At 42.2% G+C, this 25,439-nt stretch overlaps 2 protein-coding genes across 8 annotated transcripts in view; both read right to left on the bottom strand.

Moving 5' to 3' along the window:
* LOC111980820 (E3 ubiquitin-protein ligase TRIM37-like) overlaps positions 1-17,553 on the bottom strand; it is a 32,646-nt gene extending 15,093 nt beyond the window's left edge. For all 3 annotated transcript variants that reach the window (XR_002879505.2, XR_011481729.1, XM_024011824.2), the window contains exons 1-16: positions 17,126-17,553; positions 16,220-16,298; positions 14,149-14,250; positions 13,736-13,776; positions 13,128-13,244; positions 12,093-12,180; positions 11,851-11,973; positions 11,466-11,589; positions 11,293-11,360; positions 7,667-7,791; positions 7,303-7,353; positions 3,624-3,705; positions 3,176-3,252; positions 2,902-3,081; positions 1,861-1,975; positions 1,403-1,597 (exon numbers count right to left, since the gene is read on the bottom strand). Coding sequence is in view for 1 of the 3 variants with exons in the window: in XM_024011824.2 (XP_023867592.1) it covers positions 1,403-1,597; positions 1,861-1,975; positions 2,902-3,081; positions 3,176-3,252; positions 3,624-3,705; positions 7,303-7,353; positions 7,667-7,791; positions 11,293-11,360; positions 11,466-11,589; positions 11,851-11,973; positions 12,093-12,180; positions 13,128-13,244; positions 13,736-13,776; positions 14,149-14,250; positions 16,220-16,298; positions 17,126-17,133 (1,575 nt within the window). In the remaining 2 variants the exon portion in view is untranslated. The remainder of the gene's footprint in view (positions 1-1,402; positions 1,598-1,860; positions 1,976-2,901; positions 3,082-3,175; positions 3,253-3,623; positions 3,706-7,302; positions 7,354-7,666; positions 7,792-11,292; positions 11,361-11,465; positions 11,590-11,850; positions 11,974-12,092; positions 12,181-13,127; positions 13,245-13,735; positions 13,777-14,148; positions 14,251-16,219; positions 16,299-17,125) is intronic.
* A 1,367-nt stretch (positions 17,554-18,920) lies between these two features.
* The window catches only part of rabgef1 (RAB guanine nucleotide exchange factor (GEF) 1), a 37,085-nt gene continuing 30,566 nt past the window's right edge, over positions 18,921-25,439 (bottom strand). For all 5 annotated transcript variants that reach the window (XM_024012247.2, XM_070449376.1, XM_024012250.2 and 2 more), the window contains 4 exons: positions 23,399-23,531; positions 23,105-23,196; positions 22,660-22,916; positions 18,921-22,544 (listed from right to left, as the gene is read on the bottom strand). In XM_024012247.2, the coding sequence (XP_023868015.1) occupies positions 22,125-22,544; positions 22,660-22,916; positions 23,105-23,196; positions 23,399-23,531 (902 nt within the window). In that variant the 3' untranslated portion in view covers positions 18,921-22,124. The remainder of the gene's footprint in view (positions 22,545-22,659; positions 22,917-23,104; positions 23,197-23,398; positions 23,532-25,439) is intronic.

Genomic DNA, 25,439 nt, shown 5'->3' on the forward strand with positions numbered 1-25,439 from the left:
GAGCGGCCTTTCAGGTTATGTCGATATAGGACTCGTTTTACTGTGGATATAGATACTTTTGTACCTGTTTCCTCCAGCATCTTCACAAGGTCCCTTGCTGTTGTTCTGGGATTGATTTGCACTTTTCGCACCAAAGTACATTCTTCTCTAGGAGACAGAACGCGTCTCCTTCCTGAGCGGTATGGCGGCTGTGTGGTCCCATGGTGTTTATACTTGCGTACTATTGCCTGTACATATGAACGTGGTACCTTCAGGCATTTTGAAATTGCTCCCAAGGATGAACCAGACTTGTGGAGGTCTATATTTATTTTTGATAAATAGTTGATAGTTGATTTCTTTTGATTTTCCCATGATGTCAAGCAAAGAGGCACTGAGTTTGAAGGTAGGCTTTGAAATACATCCACAGGTACACCTCCAATTGACTCAAATGATGTCAATTAGCCTATCAAAAGCTTCTAAAGCCATGACATCGTTTTCTGGAATTTACAAAACTGTTTAAAGGCACAGTCAACTTAGTGTATGTAAACTTCTGACCCACTGGAATTGTGATAGTGAAATAATCTGTCTCTAAACAATTATTGGAAAAATTACTTGTGTCATGCACAAAGTTGATGTCCTAACCGACATGCCAAAACTATAGTTTGTTAACAAGAACTTTGTGGAGTGGTTGAAAAACGAGTTAATGACTCCAACCTCAGTGTATGTAAACTTCCAACTTCAACTGTACATTCTAAGTGATTTCAATGGGTCTTTCTCCATTATGATTATTTTATAATGTTCAATTAAACTTCAGCCAAAAAATGTCAACATTTATCAATTTCTGCACTAATTTGAGAATTCCCACACTGCCACGTAGGGTTTCTCGATATGGGCAAACCTAGGCCAAATTTTTTACCAAATGTTGCAATTGCAATTTGACTTGCGATTTAGAGCAAAACACTTGGACTCACTGTTGGAATTATGGAAACAGAATGTTTATTCTAATTCTATACTAGTGGGCACTTTGAATACAATGTTGTTTGACATAACAACAAATGAAAATGCCAGGAAGGAGTTATTGTGACAGGGTAGGAACCAAAGTGTTGACAAGTGTTTCCAAGGGAACCCTATTATCTCTTAGCTACTTCATTTAGATAACATATTTATGCTTAGCGTATTGCTCTTTTATTTAGAAGATACTGTTTCAAACAATATTTAAGTCTACAGCCTGATAATACCAGTGATGGTGTATAGTCAGAGCAAATGTAATTCGCTAAGTGCATTTATTAGCTAGCTAGCTTTAAATCAGTATAATCATATGGTAGTGTGTGCACCACCTTGAACCAAAAACATGAACCAATACAGTGATCATCTGTGGTCCTCATTAATATGATTATAAAGTGCTAACGTCTGAGTTACTCACATTGGAGTCATCGTGCTGAGTCTTCTCTTCCTCCTCCTCCTCTTCCTCTTTGGTCTCAGTGGTCTGGCAGCTGTCCTCAGCTACTGGGCCTTTCCCTGAGCGTGAGTCTCTCTCCGAGGTCGAGGGGCCCAGGCGCCGGTTAGGAGGGGACGAGCTGCGAGACTGCTGCCTACAGATCAGCTCAATGGCCAGCCTCTGAAAACGGGTGGACATAATATGCAATGACAAGACAAACATTTAACCTAAGATTAATTTGTGATCTAAGCCAGGGTTTCCTAAACTCTGTCCTGGCGTTCCTCCTGGGTGCACGTTTTGTTTTTTGGACCTAGCACTGCAAAGCGGATTCAAATAATCAAAGCTTGATGAGTTTGTTATTTGAATCAGTTGTGTAGTGCTAGGGAAAAATCTAAAACGTGCACCCAGGACCGAGTTTGGTAAACCCTGATCTAAGCCCCCACCTCTTTGAGATTGTTGATCTGCTGGATGTAGCTGGACTGGGCTGACTCCAGCTGGCTGATGTACCAGTATTGGTCTCTGCACTTCTGGAAGAAGGTGGGCGAACGCACCTGGTACCTGTTGAGGATAGAGACAGAGTCAACTCGGCAGTCAAACAAGACATCAATGAACCCGGAATCAAAGCTGACAAAGTTTGTAAGTCGCTCTGGATAAGAGCGTCTGCTAAATGACTTAAATGTAATGTAAATGTAACAAAGACATGGCACCTTTCTGTCTAATGTGTAGTAGTGGTAACTCACCTGCAGCGATTTTTTTTTTTTTTAAACGAGAGAACTCAAGCCAAGAACTATGTGGGAGGCTGGGCTGAAGCAGAAACGTGGCAATTAACTACAATGACCATAATCCATTGCGCCTGTTCTTTCCAGCACGGACAGAGATGGAGACACTTTTACGCCTGCTACGTTAGGTTAGATACACGGACCGCGTGAGAGGAATGTACACAATGACGAGAGAGAGGGATAAGGCACACATTCAACGACAGTTTGTGAATGTGTGTCTTATCTACTTTGAAAAACTAGTAAAATGATTGTGTCAGACAGCTCTGCAGCGTGTTTAGGCAGGCTAGCCTCGCTAAATATGATGAGTCAAGAAAATATCGGGAGCACAGAGATAACGTTGTCTGATTGACTGCTTCTGCCTGAGCAGAGATGAGATGACGACTAAGGAATGAAAAATAATAGTCATCAAATAAACGTAGTAACATACACAACTGAAATATTTTATTTCATAGTATTTTCCTATTTTCTATTGATGTCTATCCAATGTGGAATTGACAGAGAATTGAATATTTTCAATGTTTTGGCAATTGAATGTTCACAATTTTTGGCTGCGAAATTTCCATTAAAAAGCTCTCAAATAATTGTAATGTCATTATTTCATAATTTTTTTTATTTTTATTTTTATCTCGAAATGGAAAATCTTTATAAAAAAAATTTAATAGTCAAACCGACCTCAAAAAGCAGTAGTCACTCAGCAATACTCACCTGAGGACTAGAGTGTCAGTCTGCATGTTGAGGTAGCCCTCACTGGCCAGCAGGTCCAGTCTGAAGAAGCGGTTGTATCCCCAGCACTCCCCCACCTCAAAGTCTGATGCAAACTCCCTGATGATGTTCTTAGTGGGGTCGCTAGAGGCCTGGTGGACCATCTCCACGCGGTACTCGTACCTACAGACACAAACACAAACATTAAAGGTGATATAACTAAAAGTGAAAACTTGATTGAAAGAAAGAGAATGACAATAATTTGACAAAAACATACTTCGACGTTTCAGGGAGTCCTGCAGACAGTTCCAAGAAAACTGACAGGTAATTGCCACGCACCACACCGTTGCCATCCTGAAGGAGAAACACACATAATGATGAACATGACCAGTTTTTCACAGATCTTCAATACTGAAAACTTAGTTGTGACATAGGTGACATATCAAATCTAGTAGTTAGAGTAAGATAGGATGAACATAAGAGCTAATTGTCTAGTTTCAATTACTACAAGAGGACAACCTATTGTTGGAGGTGTCTGTCTACTCCAATGGAGGCTACAGAGGGGAGGATGGCTCATAATAATGGCTGGAACAGAGCGAATGGAATGGCATCAAACAAATGGAAACGTGTTTGATGTATTTGATACCATTCATTCCGCTCCAGCCGTCACCACGAGCCTGTCCTCCCCCAATTAAGGTGCCACCAACTGCCTGTGGTCTACTCACTGGGTAAACCTTGAGTCTCCAGCAGAGGCCAGATATCTGGAGTGGTGGGCTGTAGACAGGATCTGCCCTCTGTCTCAGGGTGCTGCAAGACCAACGGAACACACCGGCAGAATAACAAGTCAGATAGGATGAACCCATTCATTAAACAAGCCAATTTCTACTGCGTCTTGGTAAGTGTCACAACGAGAGAGAAATTGCTCATCATCATGGGCCGACATGTCCTTGGTTGTTTTAATGGAGCAAATCCCCCAACTGACTGATGCTAATACATGATCAGTCACATGCTAATTAGCAGCTAGAGCATAAGCACTTAATCAGAGCCTTGGACCTTGCAACCTAAATGGGGGACTTAGTATTCTTTTCCAAGACACGGAAGGTAAAATATATCTAGTTTGTTGTTCAAAAAGACTGTTGATTCAAATCAAACTTTGTCATATGCGCCGAATACAACAAGTGTAGACCTTAACGTGAAATGCGTACTTACATGCGCTTAACTAACAGTACAGTTCAAGAAGAGTGAAGAAAATATTTAACAAATAAATTAAAGTATAAAAAGTAACACAATAACGAGGCTATAGAGAGGGGGGTACAGCTACCGAGTCAGTGTGCGGGGGTACAGGTTAGAGGTAATTTGTACATGTAGGTAGGGGTGAAGTGACGATGCATAGATAACAAACAGTGAGTAGCAGTAGTGTACAAAACAAATGGAGGAAGGGGGGTGGGCAATGTAACAGTCCAGTGGCCATTTGATTAATTGTTCAGGAGTCTTATGGCTTGGGGGTAGAAGCTGTTAAGGAGCATTTTGGTCCTAGACTTGGCGCTCCGGTACCGCTTTGCAGTGCGGAAGCAGAGAAAACAGTCTATGACTTGGGTGACTGGAGTCTGACAATTTTATGGGCTTTCCAGAAAGCTTGGCCACAGTGATGTACTGGGCCGTACTCACTACCCTCTGTAGCGCCTTACGGTCAGATGCCGAGCAGTTGCAATACCAGGCGGTGATGCAACCGGTCAGGATGCTTGCGATGGTGCAGCTGTAGAACTTTGAGGATCTGGGGACCCATGACAAATCTTTTCAGTCTCCTGAGGGGGAAAAGGTTTTGTCGTGCCCTCTTCACGACTGTCTTGATGTGTTTGGACCATGATAGATCGTTGGTGATGTGGACACCAAGGAACTTGAAACTCTCGACCCGCTCCACTACAGCCCCATTGATGTTAATGGGGGCCTGTTCGGCACACCTTTTCCTGTAGTCCACGATCAGCTCCTGTCTTGCTCACATTGAGGGAGAGGTTGCAGTCCTGGCACCACACTGCCAGTTCTCTGACCACCTTCCAATAGGCTGTCTAATCGTTGGTCAGGCCTACCACTGTAGTGTCGTCAGCAAACTTGATGGTGTTGGAGTCGTGTTTGGCCACGCAGTCGTAGGTGAACAGGGAGTACAGGAGGGTAAGTACACACCCCTGAGGGGCCCCAGTGTTGCGGATCAACGTGGCAGACATATTGTTTCCTACCCTTACCACCTGGGGGCTGGCCGTCAGGAAGTCCAGGATCCAGTTGCAGAGGGAGGTGTTTCGTCCCAGGGTCCTTAGCTTAGTGATGAGCTTTGTGGGCACTATGGTGTTGAACGCTGAGCTGTAGTCAATGAACAGCATTCTCACATAGATGTTCCTTTTGTCCAGGTGGGAAAGGGCAGTGTGGAGTGCGATTGCGATTGCGTCATCTGTGGATCTGTTGAGGCGTTATGCGAATCAGAGTGGGTCTAGGGTATCCGGGAGGATGCTGTTGATGTGAGCCATGAACAGCATTTCAAAGCACTTCATGGCTACCGACGTGAGTGCTACGGGGTGGTAATCATTTAGGCAGGTTAACTTCGCTTCCTTGGGCACAGGGACTATGGTGGTCCGCATGAAACATGTATGCATTACAGACTGGATCAGGGAGAGGTTGAAAATGTCAGTGAAGACACTTGTCAGTTGATCCCCACATGCTTTGAGTACACGTCCTGGTAATCCATCTGGCCCCGGGTCTTGTTCACATCAGCTACCGAGAGCGTTATCACACTCATCCAGAACAGCTGGTGTGCTTGTGCATGCTTCAGTGTTGCTTGCCTCGAAGCGAGCATAAAAAGGCATTTAGCTCGTCTGTTAGACTCACGTCACTGGGCAGCTCACGGCTGGGTTTCTCTTTGTAGTCCATAATAGTTTTCAAACCCTGCCACATCCAACGAGCGTCAGAGCCGGTGTAGTAGGATTCAATCTTAATCCTGTATTGACGCTTTGCCTGTTTGATGGTTCGTCTGAGGGCATAGCGGAATTTCTTATAGGCGTCCGGATTAGTGTCCCGCTCCTTGAAAGTGGCAGCTCTAGCCTTTAGCTTGATGCGGATGTTGCCTGTAATCCATGGCTTCTGGTTGGGATACACGGTCACTGTGGGGACGACGTCGCAATGCACTTATTGATGAAGCCGATGACTGAGGTGGTATACTCCTCAATGCCATTGGATGAATCCCGGAACATATTCCAGTCTGTGCTAGCAAAACAGTCCTGTAGCGTAGCATCCACGTCATCTGACCACTTCCATATTGAGTGAGTCACTGCTACTTCCCGCTTTAGTTTTTGCTTGTAAGCAGGATTCAGGAGGATAGAATTATTGCCAAATGGAGGGCGAGGGAAGGCTTTGTACACGTCTCTGTGTGTGGAACAAAGGTGATCTAGAGTTTTTTCCCCCCTCTGGTTGCACATGTGACATGCTAGTAAAAATCTGGTCAAATTTATTTAAGTTTGCCTGCATTAAAGTCCCCGGCCACTAGGAGCACCGCTTCTGGGTGAGCATTTTCTTGTTTGCTTATGGCCTTAGAGTTGGTTGAGTGTGGTCTTAGTGCCAGTGTCGGTCTGTGGTGGTGAATAGACGGCTACGAATAATATAGATGAGACATTTCTTGGTATATAGTGTGGTCTAAAGCTTATCATTAGGTACTCTACCTCAGGCGAGCAATACCTCGTGACTTCTTTAATATTAGACATCACGCACCAGCTGTTATTGGCAAAAAGACACCCCCCCCACCCCTCGTCTTACCAGACGTAGCTTCTCTATTCTGCCAGTGCATTGACAATCTCTCCAACTCTATATTATCCGTGTCGTCGTTCAGCCACGACTCGTTTAAACATAAGATATTACAGTTCTTAATGTCCGTTGGCAGGATAATCGTAAGCCATCAATTTTATTTTCCAATGACTGCATGTTAGCAAGTAGAATTGATGGCAGTGGAAGTTTACTTGCTCGCCTACCGATTCTCAAAAAGGCAGCCCATCTGGGTCCTATTTTCCTCCGTCTTTTCTTCACACAAATGACAGGGATCTGGGCCTGCTCCCGGGAGAGCAGTGTCACTTTCTCGTTAAAGGTAAAAGCTTCTTCCAGTTCGTGGTGAGTAATCCCAGTTCTGATGTCCAGATGTTATTTATTTTCAGTCATAAGAGACAGTAGCAGCAACATTATGTACAAAATAAGTAAAAAAATAAGTTAAAGGCAACAAAACAATAATACATTTGCACAATTGGTTACGGGCATGTAAAACGTCAGCCATCCTCTTCAGCTTCATCGTAACATCTTAGCATACACAAGCTGAATATCAGAACATTTTCAAGACTAGATGAGGAAGAGCGATGAGGATTTTTTTTTTACCTGAAGTTTGCCAGAACGAAAGTGCTTGAGTCATAGGCAGGAACCAGCTCACTGTATGTGTGTGGGGGGAGATGTTTCGTAATTACAGCTCAATTTCATCAAATATCCATTAAAAGCATAAAAATATCTTGCTGCATTATGAATCATCCAAATGGAAATGTATATCGGAAAATACAAAATTAAACTGAACATCCATATTTAAAAAGTGGATCCTCCTTTCTCTGACGACAATTTGAAAACACAGCTACAACAAAGTCTAAAAAGAGGGTGTAGGGCATTTTTGTATTCTCAAGTTCTCGAGTCGCATCATCACCTAGGGAGTGCAGGTAGAATGGGTTTAGTGCAGTAGTATTTAGTATGTTACCTGGTGAAGTCTGGGGGGACTGGGGTGGTAACAAACGACTGCATGGGCTTGCGGTGAACCTGCTGGAACATGAGCAGGATCTCTGGGCTCTTGGAGATCAACTCGCTCTTACTGCAGGAGCGCAGCTGAAAGACAGAACACACACAATTCTAGAGCTCCGCAGAGCAACACCTGACCCACCCCCCCACCCTTAACGCTTAAAGTCATCTCATTTCACTGGCGGCATGACATATCAAGGTAGATTTCCACAGGCCATGGAAATCCCAAGGTTGAATGTATAAGAAAACATCTGGGTGAAGGATGGAAAACAGCTTGATCTTTTTCTTCAATTGATTATGTATGAATAACGCATTACGAACCTGAGAAACATCCTGAAAGATTCACATGGCTGAATTTGGATGCGTGACTGACAGTTGAAACCAGGACACCCATTCTCTCAGGGGGCTTGCGACCTTCATTGAATTTAGGCTCAGTTTTGAAATATAGCAATCTCTGGACTGAAAAGGGCAGGATTATCAAGCTCTTGTCAATCAATGACTCATCTAACATAAAAGCTTAGTTTCTCACATGAGTTTCAAATCAGGGCGAACAACCTGGTTTCTTGAAGTTTCACATGAGTTCTCTCAGAAAACTAAAAGTAAATCTCAATAGTCTGAAAAATGTAATGGAGTTTAAGCTTTTGGGGGATTTTATGCTACTGGCTGGTAAATGCAGCCAGGAGATGGCGAGGTTTCAAAAATGACTAGCTTTTGCGTCACTATCTAACACGAAAAGCTAAGTTAATTATTCTTACATGTACTAAAATTATACTGAACAAAAATAAACTTCAAACTTTACTGAGTAACATTTCATAAGGAAATCAGTCAATTGAAATAAATTAAATAGGCCCTGATCTATGGATTTCACATGACTGGGAATACAGATACGCATCTGTTGGGCACCGATACCTTAAAAAAAGGTAGGGCCGTGGATTAGAAAACCAGTCAGTATCTGGTGTGACCACCATTTGCCACATGCAGTGCGACACATCTCCTTCACATAGAGTTGATCAGGCTGTTGATTCTGGCCTGTGGAATGTTGTCCCACTACTCTTCAATGGCTGTGCAAAGTTGCTGGATATTTGCGGGAACTGGAACACGCTGTCGATCCAGAGCATCGCAAACATGCTCAAATGTGTGACATGTCTGGTGAGTATGCAGGCCATGGAAGAACTGGGACATTTTCAGCTTCCAAGAATTGTGTACAGAGCCTTGCGACATGGGGACGTGCATTATCATGCTGAAACATGAGGTGAGGCGGTGGATGAGAGGCACAACAATGGGCCTCAGGATCTTGTCACGGTATCTCTGTGCATTCAAATTGACATCAATAAAATGTAATTGTGTTCGTTGTTCGTAGCATATGCCTGCCCATACCATAACCCTACCACCACCACCAAGGGGCACTCTGTTCACAACGTTGACATCAGCTAACCGCTAACCGCTCACCCACACAACGCCATACACTTAGTCTGTGGTTGGGAGGCCGGTTGGAAGTACTGCCAAATTCTCTAAAATTACATTGTAAGCAGCTTATGGTAGAGAAATTAACATTCAATTATCAGGCAACATCTCTAGTGGACATTCCTGCAGTCAGCATGTCAATTGCACACACTCATTAAAACTTGACAGCTGTGGCATTGTCTTGTGTGACAAAACTGCACATTTTAGAGTGGCTTATTATTGTCCCCAGGACAACGGGCGCCTGTGTAATTATCATGCTGTTTAATCAACTTCTTGATATGCCACACTTGTCAGGTGGATGGAAATCCATGGCAAAGGAGAAACGCTCACTAACAAGGATGTAAACAAACTTGTGCACAAAATGTGAGAGAAATAAGCTTTTGTGCGTATAGAACATTTCTGGGATCTTTTATTTCAGCTCATGAAACATGGGACCAACACCTTACATGTTATGTTTATTTTTGTTCATTGTAGAAACATTGGATTGGTGTAAACATATCTTCTGCACCAGTCTCAGCACTATTCCTTTTAAATCCAAGTCTCTGAGATTTACTTTATAATTTAAACTTAAGCATTGCTCTCGAGAACAAGTAATTTAGAAGATGCTCTTAGAGCGAATTATAGGAGCAAATTAGGGTTAAGTGTCTTGCTCAAGGACACAGATTTTTCAACTAGTCAGGTCGAGGATTTGAACCAGCTACCTTTTGGTTACTGGCCCAAAGCTCTTAAACGCTAGGCTACCTGCTGCCATACAGCCATAGGGTTCCCATATGAACAATTGACCACAGTGGGGCCAACGTGTACAACGCTCTCTAACCCCTAATAATCACAACGTCCAAGTTCTACTTTCATATCATACCCTCTGAGGTGTTTTGCATTTCACTTCCTGAGCTAATGGAATCTCGGGAGTCTGCTCGAAGAGGTGTTACTTCCCAAAAATTTAAGTGGTAAAATACTTGTATTTTTAATGTTAAATTTGGATAATTAAAGTAACTGTCCTTTGAACTTTAAAAGTTTATATTCTGTTAACGCATACCCAAATGATGTTGTTGACTCATCCTATAGTCTTATGTTGCCAAAGCATAATTTTGAGAAGAAAAAAAAAACACTTCAAAACAGACTGTTTCAAAAATGTTTGCCATTTCCTCATAGATTATGATGTCATACTCCTGAGGAGGATGAGCTGGCCAATCAGTACTCTACTCGCATAAATCTTTTTAATGACTAGCATGAATATTTTTAATGACCGGTATACACCCACACCATTCCTACAAAGTAAGTCTACTTTTTAACATACTTAATTAAAAAAAATTGGAAGGAAAACAATTTCACTCATATTGTAAGTAATTATAGATCATATTTCATAGAAATCTGGAAACACTGGACAGTTACTTTAAGTTGAGTGTTCAAGGTTTCAAAACCATCTTGCAATCAAGTATCAACCGTTTCTAGATAGAGCGTTCCACACTTGACCAAAACACCTCAGCTAATCAAAAGGGACGTGGAATGACTCCAATGTAGCATTGGAGTCATGAGAAGGGCTAGCCTAACCTATGACCTGACCCATCACCTTATGTATTACTGCATCCCCCCAGTGGTAAGAAGTGACATCCCAAGAAAACTATACAACACAAATGGCTCCTAGCCTCTCACTCATGCTTTCTTTCATTAACACTAAAATTTACTATTTTCATACAACTTAAACCAAATAAAAACAAACAAATCAGGTCTGAAAACTAACAAACTAAACCTAATTCAAAACTAATATAAATAAAAATGAATCTAAAAACACAAAACTATAATAACCTTGGTGCAGATGCAGAGTAAGAGGATATGAAACGAGAGAAAGCTTCTAGACCATTGGTGGCTCAGTGCCTTTTCTCCCCCAGCTTCCTGCTACCGAGTGCTGTGCAGTGTGGCGTGCCAGACTGCCACTGGAAACACTTCACACTCTCCTCTTAAACACCTGCCCCCACAAACCACAGGACCACACACCCTCAAGCAGGTACACCATGTCCAATCCACTTGTAGTGCCACCTATGCTGTTATTATTGCCTTTTGGTTTACTGGTGTTAAATGTATTAAATGGTACGCTGTATAGTGGTATGGTACAAGTTCACACACCTGATGTTCCACCTCTTGTAGGAGAGACTCCAGTAGCTCAGTCTCCTGGGTGAGGGAGGTCTTCTGACCTGTTGTGAGAGGACATTTTCATGTAAAAATAATATTTCAGTGACATTTCAGTGGCATTACAGTGACTAGAGTGAACCCGGAATGGTGTCACCAAATGAGCGTACCCATGAGGGTGAGGAGTTTGTTCTTGAGCTGGTTGTCCAGACGGGCGATCATCATCTCCACTGCATTACGGATCTCTCGCACTCGCTCGTCCTTGGCCCCTCGCACTGCTTCCACATTCCTCTCCTGAAAGAACCAGAAAACCATGTCGAATGAAGGCAGAGATTGGTACAACGGTAACTTCATCTGTCATCATAAATGGATAGTGTGTAGAGGATAATTAGCTACAGAGGATAATTAGCTGTAGTGTCCTTGTGCCATCTAGCGGTTAAATTCAGCACTGTGCATTAGTGATCCTTCTTTCTCATGAGTGTCTTCTAACCAAGCAAAAAAAATAAATAAAAGCTATTCCATGATAAGTCATAATATACAGACAGTTTCCCTCACCACTTCCTGCACCAGGCTGATAAGTTCCATGAGGCGTCGGCGGAGCTTGGCCACCTCCTCGTTCACCTTGGTCACGTGCTGCTCATAGATCTCAGCCAGAGGCTTGAAGGTGTGGCCGCCATGCTTGGGAAAGGGGTAGATGTGGTGATCATAAAATGGAGGGACGGACTGACAGAGCACTTGTTATCTTATACCAAACTGATGTGGGCTTTATTGAAAATACTCCTCTGTGGGTTACTTACCATGCCTCCCCACAGAGCACACTGGTGGCAGATGCACTTCTTACAGGTCCAGCAGAACACACTGAGCTTCTCATGGTGGTTCTCACACCTGTGGACAAACCACACAACTGATAAGGCTGACACATCCAGACCCTCTGTAATCTCTTTTCAACACATTTTCTATAATTAACCATGTTTCAATCCACAGTTTTTTTTGCAAGTAACATCAAACCGTAAAAAAAAAAAATTGTGATGGAAACAGGAAGTGTCTGTAAAATGTTATAAATGCAGACATAATGTGAGAAATGGAGGTGGAAACTACTTTATGTAGAAATATTGATATAATAACCATCATATCAAAGTAAACTTGGGAGTCACGTGATATGGTGTGTGGTCCTCCCACTACGACTCGGGAAACCATGCAGTTTATTAGGCTACAGATTAAATAAGTTATGAACTTCACAGGGTGGTGAAAGTGAGCGGTGATGAGTTTGACGCTCCTATCCATTAAATATCGAGGGTCTTATTCTGGTAACATGATGATCGATGCTTGACTGCCGTCTGACAGTTGAAAATGTGATGGAAACATTGATCTTTAGGTTTTATTCAAATCATGAAAATGTAAGTGAAAAAGTAAATTTTATATATGTGCACTATGTCATCATGCACTGATTTTTATCCCCAACAAGGGTGGGAAAATGAGCATATTTTCTTTAAGCAGATTTTTCCATATTCGCATGAAAATCTAATGGCAATTGGGTGGAAAACAAGCTACTGTCACCAAAACAACTCCCAAACAACCAGCCATTTATAAACTCAGCCCACATTAGAATGTGCTGGGCCTTTCAAATTTCCTAGCTGAAAGGACACAATTTTAGGTTGCTTTTGCCTCATACTGCAGGTACGAGCTACATTTTGTTTAATGGGGGCTCAGGTTGTTTTAGAAGTCTTCAGAAAGAGGTAGACAGGGCAGAGAGAGACAGAAGGATAAAAAAAAGCTGTGGTAGTGATGATGAATGAGGCGGCGGGTCACAGGGGAGCGATGCTGGGGCTCACTTGTCCTTGTCGTTCTCCTCGTGTTTGGAGAGGTTGCAGAGCTGCAGGGTGTCCAGCTGCTGAGTAACTTCCTCAACCCAACGGCAGTTCACCAGCTCCCGCAGCTGCAGTGGTGCCCTGGACAGACAGACAGACAGACAGACAGACAGACAGACAGACAATCAGGCTTGACATAATGCCTGCTAAATGGTGGCTACAGCCTAGGTCAGGGATGTCAAACTCATTCCATGGAGGGCCTAGTGTCTGCATGTGTTTGGTTTTGCCTTTCAATTAAGACCTAGACAACCAGGTGAGGGGAGTTCTTTACTAATTAGTGACGTTACTTCATTAGTCAAGTACAAGGGAGGAGCGAAAACCTGCAAACATTCTGCCTTCCTGGGAATGAGTTTGACAAATGGCCTAGGTCTATCCAAAAACATCTAATCAAACAATATAGCCAAAGGAAGTTACATACAGATCTTCAAGTTTAGTATACCTTCAAGAATTTTTCAAGCAAGACTTCTTTAAAAACGTGTTTCTTTTACCAGCATGAATTGATACTGGCACTAGAATTTTTCCGGGGTCGCAACCCCTACTTTGAATACTACTACAGTAGTAGGAGGGCTTACCGACAGTGTGGGCATTGGGCTCTCTGCTCAGTCAACCAGCGCTGTCAATAGGAGAGGTTACATTACAGCATTGCAGATGAGGTTGTATAGATTTCTACAAGATTCCTAACACCCATGACCGCATTCATTTACTATATTTCTAGCCTGACAGTTCAATGTAAACACTAATGAGAATGTTTCTATACTTTAATCATTTGGAAAATTTAAGTGGAATTTTGGATTTCTCTGGTAAACAAGAATAGTAGTTTCATAAAGCTTCTGCTTAATTCACCAATGCTGTGAGTTTTAAGCATGATAGTCCGAACAGAGACTTTTTAACGTGCATTGTTGTAGATTTCTCCCTCACAACCCAGCTGTGCAGTTACGCTAACGAGCTGGCCTCATTGCCCGTGGCGACATGTCATGAGACTCACCCGTATGCAGCTGAAACAGCAGAGTTTGGAGCAGTGGGGGCAGAGCCGAGCGTCCCTCAGCTTCTCCATACAGATGAAACAACGAAACACCTCCGCAATACTCTACGTGCAGAGATAGAAGGCTTTTAAATGATCAAAGCAAGACTGGAACTATTATAAATTGACAGGAATCTGTAGGCTCTTGAAATGTGGTGTACGATACATTCAATTAATACAGGCCTAACTAGAAATGTGATATAGGGTATATATTTTGTAAATTGACCTAAATATACAGAAAATATCAATCTATCAAACAGTGATAAAAACTACCAGCACAATGAACACAGGGGGGGCTTAGTCATGGACAAGCAAGCAGGAATCAATTCTTATTTGGTACAGTTGAGGCACAAACCAATGTAAATGACTGTCTGGTGGGGTGAGCTATATCACAATCTAATGCAATTGGCATAAGGCCAACGATGGCTGAGAGGAAAAGCTCTAGTCTAGTGATACATCATGAGCTCAGGAGTGCTTCCATCCATCCGCCTGTCAGCTGAGGAGATTTTCTAGTTAGAGCAGTGTGTCTAGTTGTTCACACAAGCAAGTCAGAGATGGGTCGTTATCTAAAGCCACAGTGGGGTAACCAGTGACATACATAATGACAAAGTGAAAACAGGTTTTTTGAAATGTTTGCAAATGTATTAAAAATAAAAAACAAATACCTTATTCACATACAGTACCAGTCAAAAGTTGACACACCTACTCATTCCAGGGTTTTTATTTTTTACTATTTTCTACATTGTAGAATAATAGTGAAGACATCAAAACTATGAAATAACACATATGGAATCATGTAGTAACCAAAAAAAGTTTAACATATCCAAATATATTTGAGATTAGAGATTCTTCAAAGTAGCCACCCTTTGCCTTGATGACAGCTTTGCACTCTCTTGGCATTCTCTCAACCAGCTAAAATAGTCCTATTTGGTAAAAGACCAAGTCCATATTATGGCAAGAACAACTCAAATAAGCAAAGAGAAACGACAGTCCATCATTACTTTAAGACATGAAGGTCAGTCAAAGTGCAGTTGCAAAAACCATCAAGCTCTATGATGAAACTGGCTCTCATGAGGATCGCCACAGGAAAGGAAGACCCAGAGTTACCTCTGCTGCAGAGGACAAGTTCATTAGAGTTACCAGCCCAAATAAATGCTTCACAGAGTTCAAGTAACAGACACGTCTCAACATCAACTGTTCAGAGACTGCGTGAATCAGGCCTTCATGGTAGAATTGCTGCAAAATAATCACTACTAAAGGACACCAATACAAAGAAGAGACTTGCTTGGGCCAAGAAACACAAGCAATGGACATCAGACCTGTAGAAATCTGTCCATTGGTCTGATGAGTCCAAATTTTAGATTTTTGGTTCCAACCGCTGTGTCTTTGTGAGACGCAGAATAGGTGCACGGATTATCTCCACATGTGTGGTTCCCACAGTGAAACATGGAGGTGTGATGATGTGGGGTGTTTTGCTGGTGACACTGTCAGTGATTTATTTAGAATTCAAGGCACACTTAACCAGCATGGCAACCACAGGACTCTGCAGTGATACGCCATCCCATCTGGTTTGCGCTTAGTAGGAGTATCATTTGCTTTTCAACAGGACAATGAACCAACACACCTCAAGGCTGTGTAATGGATATTTGACCAAGAAGGAGAGTGATGGAGTGCTGCATCAGATGAGCTGGCCTCCACAATCACCCGACCTCAACCCAATTGGGATGAGTTGGACCGAGAGCGAAGGAAAGCAGCCAACTCCTTCAAGACTGTTGGAAAAGCATCCCCCATGAAGCTGGTTGAGTGAATGCTAAGAGTGCACAAAGCTGTCATCAAGGCAAAGAATCTAAACTCTATTCTGATTTGTTTGACACTTATTTGGTTACTATATGATTCCATGTGTTATTTCAGTGTTGATGTCTTCACTATTATTCTACAATGTAGAAAATAGTACAAATAAAGAAAAAACCCTTGAATGAGTAGGTGTCCAAACGTTTGACTGGTACTGTATACTTATGTGCAAAATGGACCACACCTCAACACTTTGTTCATCCATCTCAGCTAGTTCAGTTTTCTTCAAGTGGAGGAAATTCGGTGAAATCTCAATCCAATACCTATTGTCATGGTGAGAAAGAAAACAGGGGTGTAATCATTAGTCCAAACAGTTGCACTTCGCAACAAAAACGAATTTCTATTTGACAAATTCCGGTTGGCTCCATCCCTGTTTCGTTCTGTTTGTTAATGTTTAAGAATTGGCTTGCAACAGAATCAACGTAATGGATAAGTTGCAGGGTTGCAAAACATTCTCTTTTGTAACGAAAACGAACCCAGCAAACAGGGCGGGAAATAAAGTAATCTGTCCAATAGAAATATTAGTTTTCGATGTTTCCCAACTGTTTGGAGTGTAATCGTTACGCCGATTCTGTTGCGAAACTTTTTGCAGAAACCGTTAATGCCAAACCGAAATGCAAACATTCAGGTAGGTCCCTCCCCGTTTCGTTTGGTTCTTAAACGGTAGACTTTCTGTAATGAACACACCCCAGTTGTGTCAAACTAATGCAGATAAAGGTCAAGTCATTTCCAGCGCATGAATGAATGAGTTCATGATTACGGTCTTTCAAACGAATATTGGTGTTCAATAACTTCACGCTGAAAAAAAAGAGTTTGGCTCTGTGACTGGTTAGTTAACGTTAAGCAGGTGGTGACTTTGCTAATTAATACTGGTTTCCAAAACTTTGTTGATTATATCCATCTATACACACACACCATTAAAATAATCGTAGTTTGACATGGGGTTGAACAACAAAGCTAGCTAACTAGTAAACATTCAAAAAAAGAGCAAATGAAGTTGTGCATTATGTTATGAGGGCTGATGGCAAATTATAATTCATAGCTAGCGAGTTAGCTAACGTTAGCTAGCTGACTATGCTAGTTATCTTACCTTCTCATATGCTTGCTAGATAGCTAACTGGCTTAGCTATTTCTTCTTTCTTCAAAAAGGCATTGATAACCGCGCTGAAGATACACGCCGAAGTTCCACTATTATTTTGGATGGGTGGAATTGGTTAACTAGCTTGCTAGTTAGCGTCAGCTAGCCTGATTCCTAACATCCACTGGCTAATAAACTAATTAGTATCGAGCTTACTTGACCTAGCAGCTAAATTTCCTCAGCTGTAAATATCGAAATCATACAGTAAATGCAGGCTTCATTCAATGATACATTTGAACGCAAGACTAGACATCGTTTTTGCAATCCGTGACTACATTCATATTTCTTCCATGATACAGGCTATATCATCTGCTGCAGCTACATATCACCATTGGAGACCATTCCCCTGTTTATCGCGAGCTCTTCGGATATTGCTTAAACCAATGTAAAAGCGGTGGAAGGTGGGACGTTTGTAAATTATCCAATGGGCAATGGCCCATATAGCTGAGAAGGTAAGGCAACACACCCATTTTCTTATCGTATATTCCCGAACACACCACTGATTTTGAAAAACAATTTGAGGTTCAAAAAAGAAAATGATCTGTGACTATGGTAATTTCCAGTGATGTAATTACATATGTTATAAAAACTATCTCCATAAGAAATTGGGGAGACAAACAGGAACACAAAATGTGAAATTGAAAACCTCTTATTATTCTCCCCATTGCATTGCAAGTGCAGAATCAAAGTTACTTATCAACTATGCCATGCTTAAAACTGTACTGAAATGTGGACTTTCCACTGAAAATGCCTTATTCTGAAGCATCATTTGGACCCGAGTGAGAAATTGACCCACATACTAAATATAGAACGCCCGGAGAGAGTTGCCTTCAGTGGAGTTGCCTTCTCTGGATGTGGGGCCAAATTAATGAGCAATTTGTTATGTCCCCAGTGAACCTGAGTAAATGTAAGTCTTTCATTCAGGCTAGCCCCATCGAGACACATCCCATTTTCATCAGGATCCTCTGGTATCAAGCCTGGCTGCCTAGCTAACCACTGTGAACCTTGATGAATATAGGCATCCATAGACACACATAACAAAAGTACATCTGAATTTTTATCCATTGTCTCCTTTCCTCCACCTGTTGTGATCTGAAAACATGTGATAGGTGAAAGCAATATGGTGGACACCTGCAGGCAATCTACATACACACGTGACCTGTCCTATTCTATTAGATCAATGCAGATGAGGACAAGAGACTTGGAGAAAGAGGCACATACGACTACAATATGTATTAATCATGTCCTCTCTCCTCACTTTCATATATATAGAGCTCCAGAGCAGCCACTATTAAATAGTCATTGCTAGAAACAAAAAACACATCTTAAAAGTTCTACCTAAGACACACAATTTGATAATGCTAATGTCCAGTGAGCTTTTCTTAGACATTTGGTGTCAATGAATTTCCAGCACAAATTCAGAGGCTGAATGTCAAAATGTAGCTTAATCCAACCGTACGCATTTTCTGCAGAGGATTCTCAGAATTGGGATATGGTTCCAAAGTAACCCTGACTGCTGTGCAGTGCCCCATCCTATCTGCTTTAGCACAACTCTGGTCAACATTTTCACCACAAGATGTCAGTAGCAAGTCATTTGCAGCAGGCAATGCAGACTACTCTACGTGATTTAGGCTAGATTTGAGTGCATTCACTGTTAACGAGCAACAGTTCCAGTAAATTAAATTTGAACAAATATCACCATTATGGGTGGAAATGGTGTGAGGGAGAAAAAATTAAACACAGCTGATGGATTTGAAATCCAGGGGTTTATTCATTGAATGGCAATTAATACACTGGCAATAGACACTGTAAAACAAGGCTATTCTTATAAGTTACATGTCCATAATAAAAAGTGGTGCCATTCAGTTTAAAAGTTGACATAAATATACACATACTTGTTTAGAAATCTCTTAAGAGACCCCTTAGCAGTCAGTCACAGTTGATTACAGTGTTAAAGTAGAGTACCTGTTATGTCTATGTGTAACAGCGGAATGAGTGATGTTAACACTTTACAACCAGGGGCTTATTCAGGTGATTAAAACGTTCAATGGATTGCTGATAGAAAACTCATGTAATAGAGCAAACACCATGCGGTAATCAGATTGAACCGTTAAGAAGTGTCCCTTCTGCATTGTTCTGAGTGTTTCGCCCTACTGAACATTCCCCAGGTATCATCCATATTTCACGATTACATTATGATATACAACATGCCACCTCCATATATCAGCAGTTCACTGGCATTTTGTACATAACACAGTAACCTGCGTCTTGGTCAACTTCAGGTTTCACAGATTGTACCACTATCTGAAGAATAAACTTAGGATGGTGCTCCCAGATCTGTTGCAAAATGGAAAAGAAGCGTATTAACTGAAAGTCCTCTAATAATCCTTTGTTTCACTAGACTGGCATCCTCTTAAATATTTTACAACCGTTTGAATGTCATTATAATGAAATTAAAGGGCCACATATTTTAGCAAGCTTATTGATACGTTCTCACGTTTAGCTTAAGTAGTACCATTGCCTTGTTTCTTTTTTTTTTACAGCCAGATAATTCTGCACCATCAAAATCACAAAACAAATTAGAAATGTAGCAGGTCGATTCTAGCCCAGCGGAAGATCATTCTGGCAATTCTCACATAGGAACTTCATTGGGAGGAAGGATGTTTGACATGCTTTTTACATTTGTATCGCAAAACATTTTTGAGAAAATCATGATGAAAGTGGCTAGTTTAGGCCCTTTTTAGACCTATACATGCCTCCTGTAAGACCCTATGATCTGTGAAGAGTACATGATACAGACAACATCTTGGTGTCATTATACTCTTTATAGTGTGATCCATTATATGGAGTATATCTAGATTCTGAAATACACTTTCACATCAATTTATTAAACATGAAAAAATATTAATGAATATCTCAAAACTCCACTTTTGATTTCTTATTTTTAAACATATTGTTTGTAATAATATACTCTTCAAACATCACATTTCCAGAGTGACTCTCTGCTACTGTTAAAGAAATTATACATTTTACATAGAAATTGACATTATAGGTCATTAACCAATCTCATCCCTCCTTTAGGCTTGCACATTTATTAAATCACCAACAGGTGGAGTTCCCTTTAAATCCATTTTTCCTCATTCACTATGTTGGTGGTGCTCAAAATTTATTATTACTTCAGAATTAGCAGAGAGCCCACTCTGGAAATGTGATGTACTTGTAGAGTATATTGTTCCAAACAATATGTCTCCAAATGAACACAATCAAAGGGTAGTTTTGAGATATTTATAAAAGTATTTGTAATGTTGAATAAATGAATGTGAACATTTGTATTTCAGAATCTAGACATACTCCATATAATGGATCACACTATAACGAGTATAATGGCACCAAGATGTTGTCTGTATCATGTACTGTTCACAGATCATAGGGTCTTACAGGAGGCATGTACAGCGTAGGTATAAAGAGGGCCTAAAATGACCACTTTCACCATGATAAAAAAAATGGTTTGTGATACAAATGTAAAAAGCTTGCTAAACATCCTTCCTGTCAATGAAGTTATACTATGTGAGAATTGCCAGAACAACCTGAGATAACAATATTTTCTGCTTCCGCTGACTTGGAATCGCCCAGCAGCAGTGCACCAAGGAAACAATTAAAAAGTATTTGTTCAAGTTACAAATTAATTAAGGAGTGTTATGTGCTCTGCCTCTCATAATACCATAGGTCGTAATTGTTTATCCAACATTAACGTGTTAAAAAGCTAACTTCCCCAATAATATTGTTATCCCCAACTAATACATATTATGTACCTGGGAGAAGAAATTCCCTTTTAATAGATTGTTAATTTAGGAACATACAGGATAATTTCCCTATTGTAGTACACATTGTAGTTTACAGCATCAGTGCCATGGTTCAACTATCAACAACAAAAAAGTATTGCCCTGCGATTCCTTGGTATAACAAGAAGCATGCTTCTGCATTACTATGCCTCATGGGCATCCTACATGAGAGTAACAGGAGTTTTCCTGGTCAGATCACATCATCAGGAAAAAGGTCCTTTAATACATACAGTAAGAGCTCTTATACTGACACATAGTTGAGATATAAAATTAACGAGAGAAGTTAAAGTACCTTACCTACCTAGTTCATACTTTTCTGATGATTAAGCTCTCTATATTACCAATACAAATATTAGCTGAGACCACTCATTGGGGCATAATCACATAAGAACCAGCTTAAGACCTTTGGTTTTGGATGAAACGCATCCCTTTTCCCCCCATTGCGCACAATTAGGCTGCACCCTGGTACCCTTGCTGGAGACTCAAGAAGGCTAGGAGCAAAGCACATGCAAGCAGATTATACAATTCTGCAGAGTGCATACTGCAAGATGCAGAAGTCAGCGTTTCCCAAATTCAGCAGCAGCTATCTAAAAATACATACCCCTTTCCTCGGCACTACAAGCTGGAGAAGTAATCTTACAGTATCAAGATGTGCCATCTGGGTCTGTGCAGCGGGGGTGTAGAGGATTACAGACTAGGGCCGAATACCAACTCCGCCATACATAGTGTGAGGCCATCTGATTTGAAGAGGTCTGGTCTAAAAGGAGTATGTGTATGCAGGAGCATTGTTTTGGCTTGGCTCCATTTCAGTCCCTCAACTCTTTTCCTCAAACTTAGCCCACCCTTTTGATCTATTAATGCTTAATTTAACCAGGCTGAGATAGCATTCACAGATCTTACTATCAAGAAAGGGTCTAGGGGCCAAAATGGACCAAAGCCTACTTGGCTTACAGTATGTGAGAATGTTTAAAAGCGTAGCAGTGGAGACAGGAGGTGGCTACGACTTCCTGAACCTCACCACATAGAAGAGCCAATGACATCTCAAGACATTAGAGAGGCGCAGTCATTTGTTCAAGAAGCCCTTTGTTGCCTCCGATTCTGCAGAGACATTACCCAGCAAACACCTGGGGCGTCAGTGGTGGCGGCAGCCGGTCGTTTTCCACGTTGTCTGAGTCAATGGCGGAGGGAGTGGGCAGGCGGATCTCCAGTGGGTACTTCTCCAGGATCTCCTGCACCTCTCGCTCCACAGTCTCCTGCCAGGTGATCAGGTCTCTCTGCAGGCTCTGCACCCCCTCCAGAACCCTGTCTTGTCGGCTCCCCAGGCCAGACAGGAGGTCCAGGTTCTGGTAGACCTGGGATAGGGCGGGACTGGAGGTGGCAGAACCAGTAGGAGGGTCCACCTGGGGCCAGCCGCTGTCTGCCTCAGGCCTGCGAGGAGAGGCCTGGCCCGACATGTACCGCTCAAAGTCCTCGGGGTCCAAGTTGAGAGACTGGGCGTCCAGTTTCTCGATGAAGGCAACTGCACAGCACTAAACAGAGAAAGGACACATGAGGTGAGCTATGAACAAAAAGTGTGTGTGCTTGGTTCTCATCAACTTGGTGTGGGCATGAGGGAGTGGTGTGAGGTGGCACAGAGACAGGTACCAGGTTAGTGAAGTAGTATCCGTCCTCTCCAGTCATGAGCCTGCTGGGGTTGCAGAAGCGGGTGATGTACTGGATGTTGGACTGCAGGCGTGGCGGGTTGGCCTTCAGCACGATGTAGATCAGGGTGGGCAGGAAGTCATCGGCCGAGGCTGGCTCGCTCTTTGTGATCTTGATGGCGCTGAAGATGTGCTTGCTGCAGCGTGTGATGCACGCTAGCTTGTCCCGGGGTACCCGCTTGGAGTCCATCTCGATGACATCTGTGACGCGACACACACAATTCACAATCCTGTCCACACTAACAAGATTTCATTAACAAAGTTTATAAATGTTTTTACAACCGACTTATAGCAAACTAAAGGCAACACACTGCAGTATCCTCGAACCACACTACCCATGTTTTGGTTGAGTCCTAATGGGGTCCAGTGTGACACCATCAATAACTCACCTGTTATGGCTTTAACCACGTTGTCTGAAACCTCTGGGATCTCCTCATCCACTGGCACACAAAGCATCTGAATGTCCACCCAGTGTAACGCCCTGTACAACACAGTGCCGTGGGTGAGAGAGACACCCACCGTGCCACCAACACCCACAGAGACAGACACGCAAAAGGGGCATTACCACCCACAGTGATATAGTCACATAATTACATGCATCTCTCTGTCCACAGTGGCAAATATCCCAACACACAAGCACAGATTAAACTGCCTGTCCTCAGACAGGATATGGTAGTCCTTACCGTATCCGGTTCTGAGTGGCCAGGTCTTTCTCCTCATCATCTGTGGTCTCGGGGCAGAAGACACTCTTATACAGGCGTGTCATAATGTACTTCTCCACCTCGTCCATCACTCGCTCCACACGCTCTGAAGAGCCTGGAGGGAAGAGACACCCCATGAGGCTTTACTTTGGTCTTCATTACATCTATCTTACATATAAACATTGTACAGTTGATACTATGGTAAAGTATATTAGCTTTATGCCTATGTAGCACACAGTGAGGAACAGATGAGTCATGCAAACATTCTACACATCAAAGATCAAAGTATCTATTTGGTCTAAAGGCCTGACATCTCACAAAAACATTTCCCATATCAGTCAATGAGGACCAAGAGATAGGACTTTAAATCCTTTATCTCATATCAAAGGCTAAAGTCAACAGGCTTATCAGTCATTCCTTTTGTCCTCATTGGCCTCTTGGTGAAGTGCTTAGACATCACTTGTATTAGTGTCAGAGGCATAGGCAGAAATTGCTGTGTGGCTAGGCCTGAGTAAAAGTGACTGGGCAAACATTTTCTAGCAAAAATACCCAGACATCAGTGGTGTAGTCATGGTGTATGGAGAAGTAGGCATATTCAAATTTTGCCAAATTTCCCAAACAGTCTGCCTGGCAAATGAAAAGTGCCCTGTGTGAAAAATTATATGAGAAGCAGATGTAGGCTACTCAATGACCTAAAGCATGGCAATGTGAAACACATCAACCATCATATCCATATCCATAATAGGCCTAGCCCTTATGGCTGATATGTTAAGCAAAGGGACCAGATAAGGATGGAGGTAAGAAATGGAACAGATTTCTGTGGTGGTGCGTTACATGAGAACGGGATGAGGAGTTCCTACACTTCACAGTAGCTGAAGGCTTGGATACTAGTCGCTGCTGATTAATCTCTGTATTCTGCATTTTGCTAGAAGAGATTTATGTGTTACAAAAATGGGTTAGGCTACATTCAATTCCATACACCATGGTTTCCACATACGGTGCATTTGGAAAATATTCAGACCCCTTCTCTTTTTCCACATTTTATTACCTTACAGCCTTATTCTAAAATGGATTTTAAAAAGTTACAATTCCCCATAATAACAAAAAATACAGAAGTACCTTACTTAAGTATTCAGACCCTTTGCTATGAGACTCAATTCAGCTCAGGTGCATCCTGTTTCCATTAATCATCCTTGAGATGTTTCTACAACTTGGAGTCCACCTGTGGTAAATTCAATTGATTGGACATGATTTGGAAAGGCACACACCTGTCTATATAAGGTCCCACAGTCGACAGTGCATGTCAGAGCAAAAACCAATCCATGAGGTCAAAGGAATTGTCAGTAGAACTCCAAGACAGGATTGTGTCGAGGCACAGATCTGGGGAAGGGTACCAAAACATTTCTACAGCATTAAAAAGGTCCCCAAGAACACAGTGGCCTTCATCATTAAATGGAAGAAGTTTGGAACCACCAAGACTCTTCCTAGAGCTGGCCGCCTGGCCAAACTGAGCAATTGGGGGAGAAAGGCCTTGGTCAGGAAGGTGACAAAGAACCCGGTGGTCACTCTGACAGAGCTCCAGAGTTCCTCTGTGGAGATGGGAGAACCTTCCAGAAGGACAACCATCTCTGCAGCACTCCACGAATCAGGCCTTTATGGTAGAGTGGCCCGACGGAAGCCATTTCTCAGTAAAAAAGGCACAACAGCCCATTTGGAGTTTGCCAAAAAGGCACGTAAAGGACTCTCAGGCCATTAGAAACAGGATTCTCTGGCCTGATGAAACCAAGATTGAACTCTTTGGCATGAATGCCATGCGTCACGTCTAGAGTAAACCTGGCACCATCCCTACGGTGCCAGCATCATGCTGTGGGGAGGTTTTTATGCGGAAGGGACTGGGAAACTAGTCTGGATCGAGGGAAAGATGAACAGAGCAAAGTACAGAGAGATCCTTGATGAAAACCTGCTCCAGAGAGCTCAGGACCTCAGACTGGGGCGAAGGTTCACTTTCCAACAGGACAACGAC

Source organism: Salvelinus sp. IW2-2015, linkage group LG20 (assembly GCF_002910315.2).
Source record: "Salvelinus sp. IW2-2015 linkage group LG20, ASM291031v2, whole genome shotgun sequence".
In the NCBI taxonomy this organism is placed as follows: Eukaryota; Metazoa; Chordata; class Actinopteri; order Salmoniformes; family Salmonidae; genus Salvelinus; species Salvelinus sp. IW2-2015.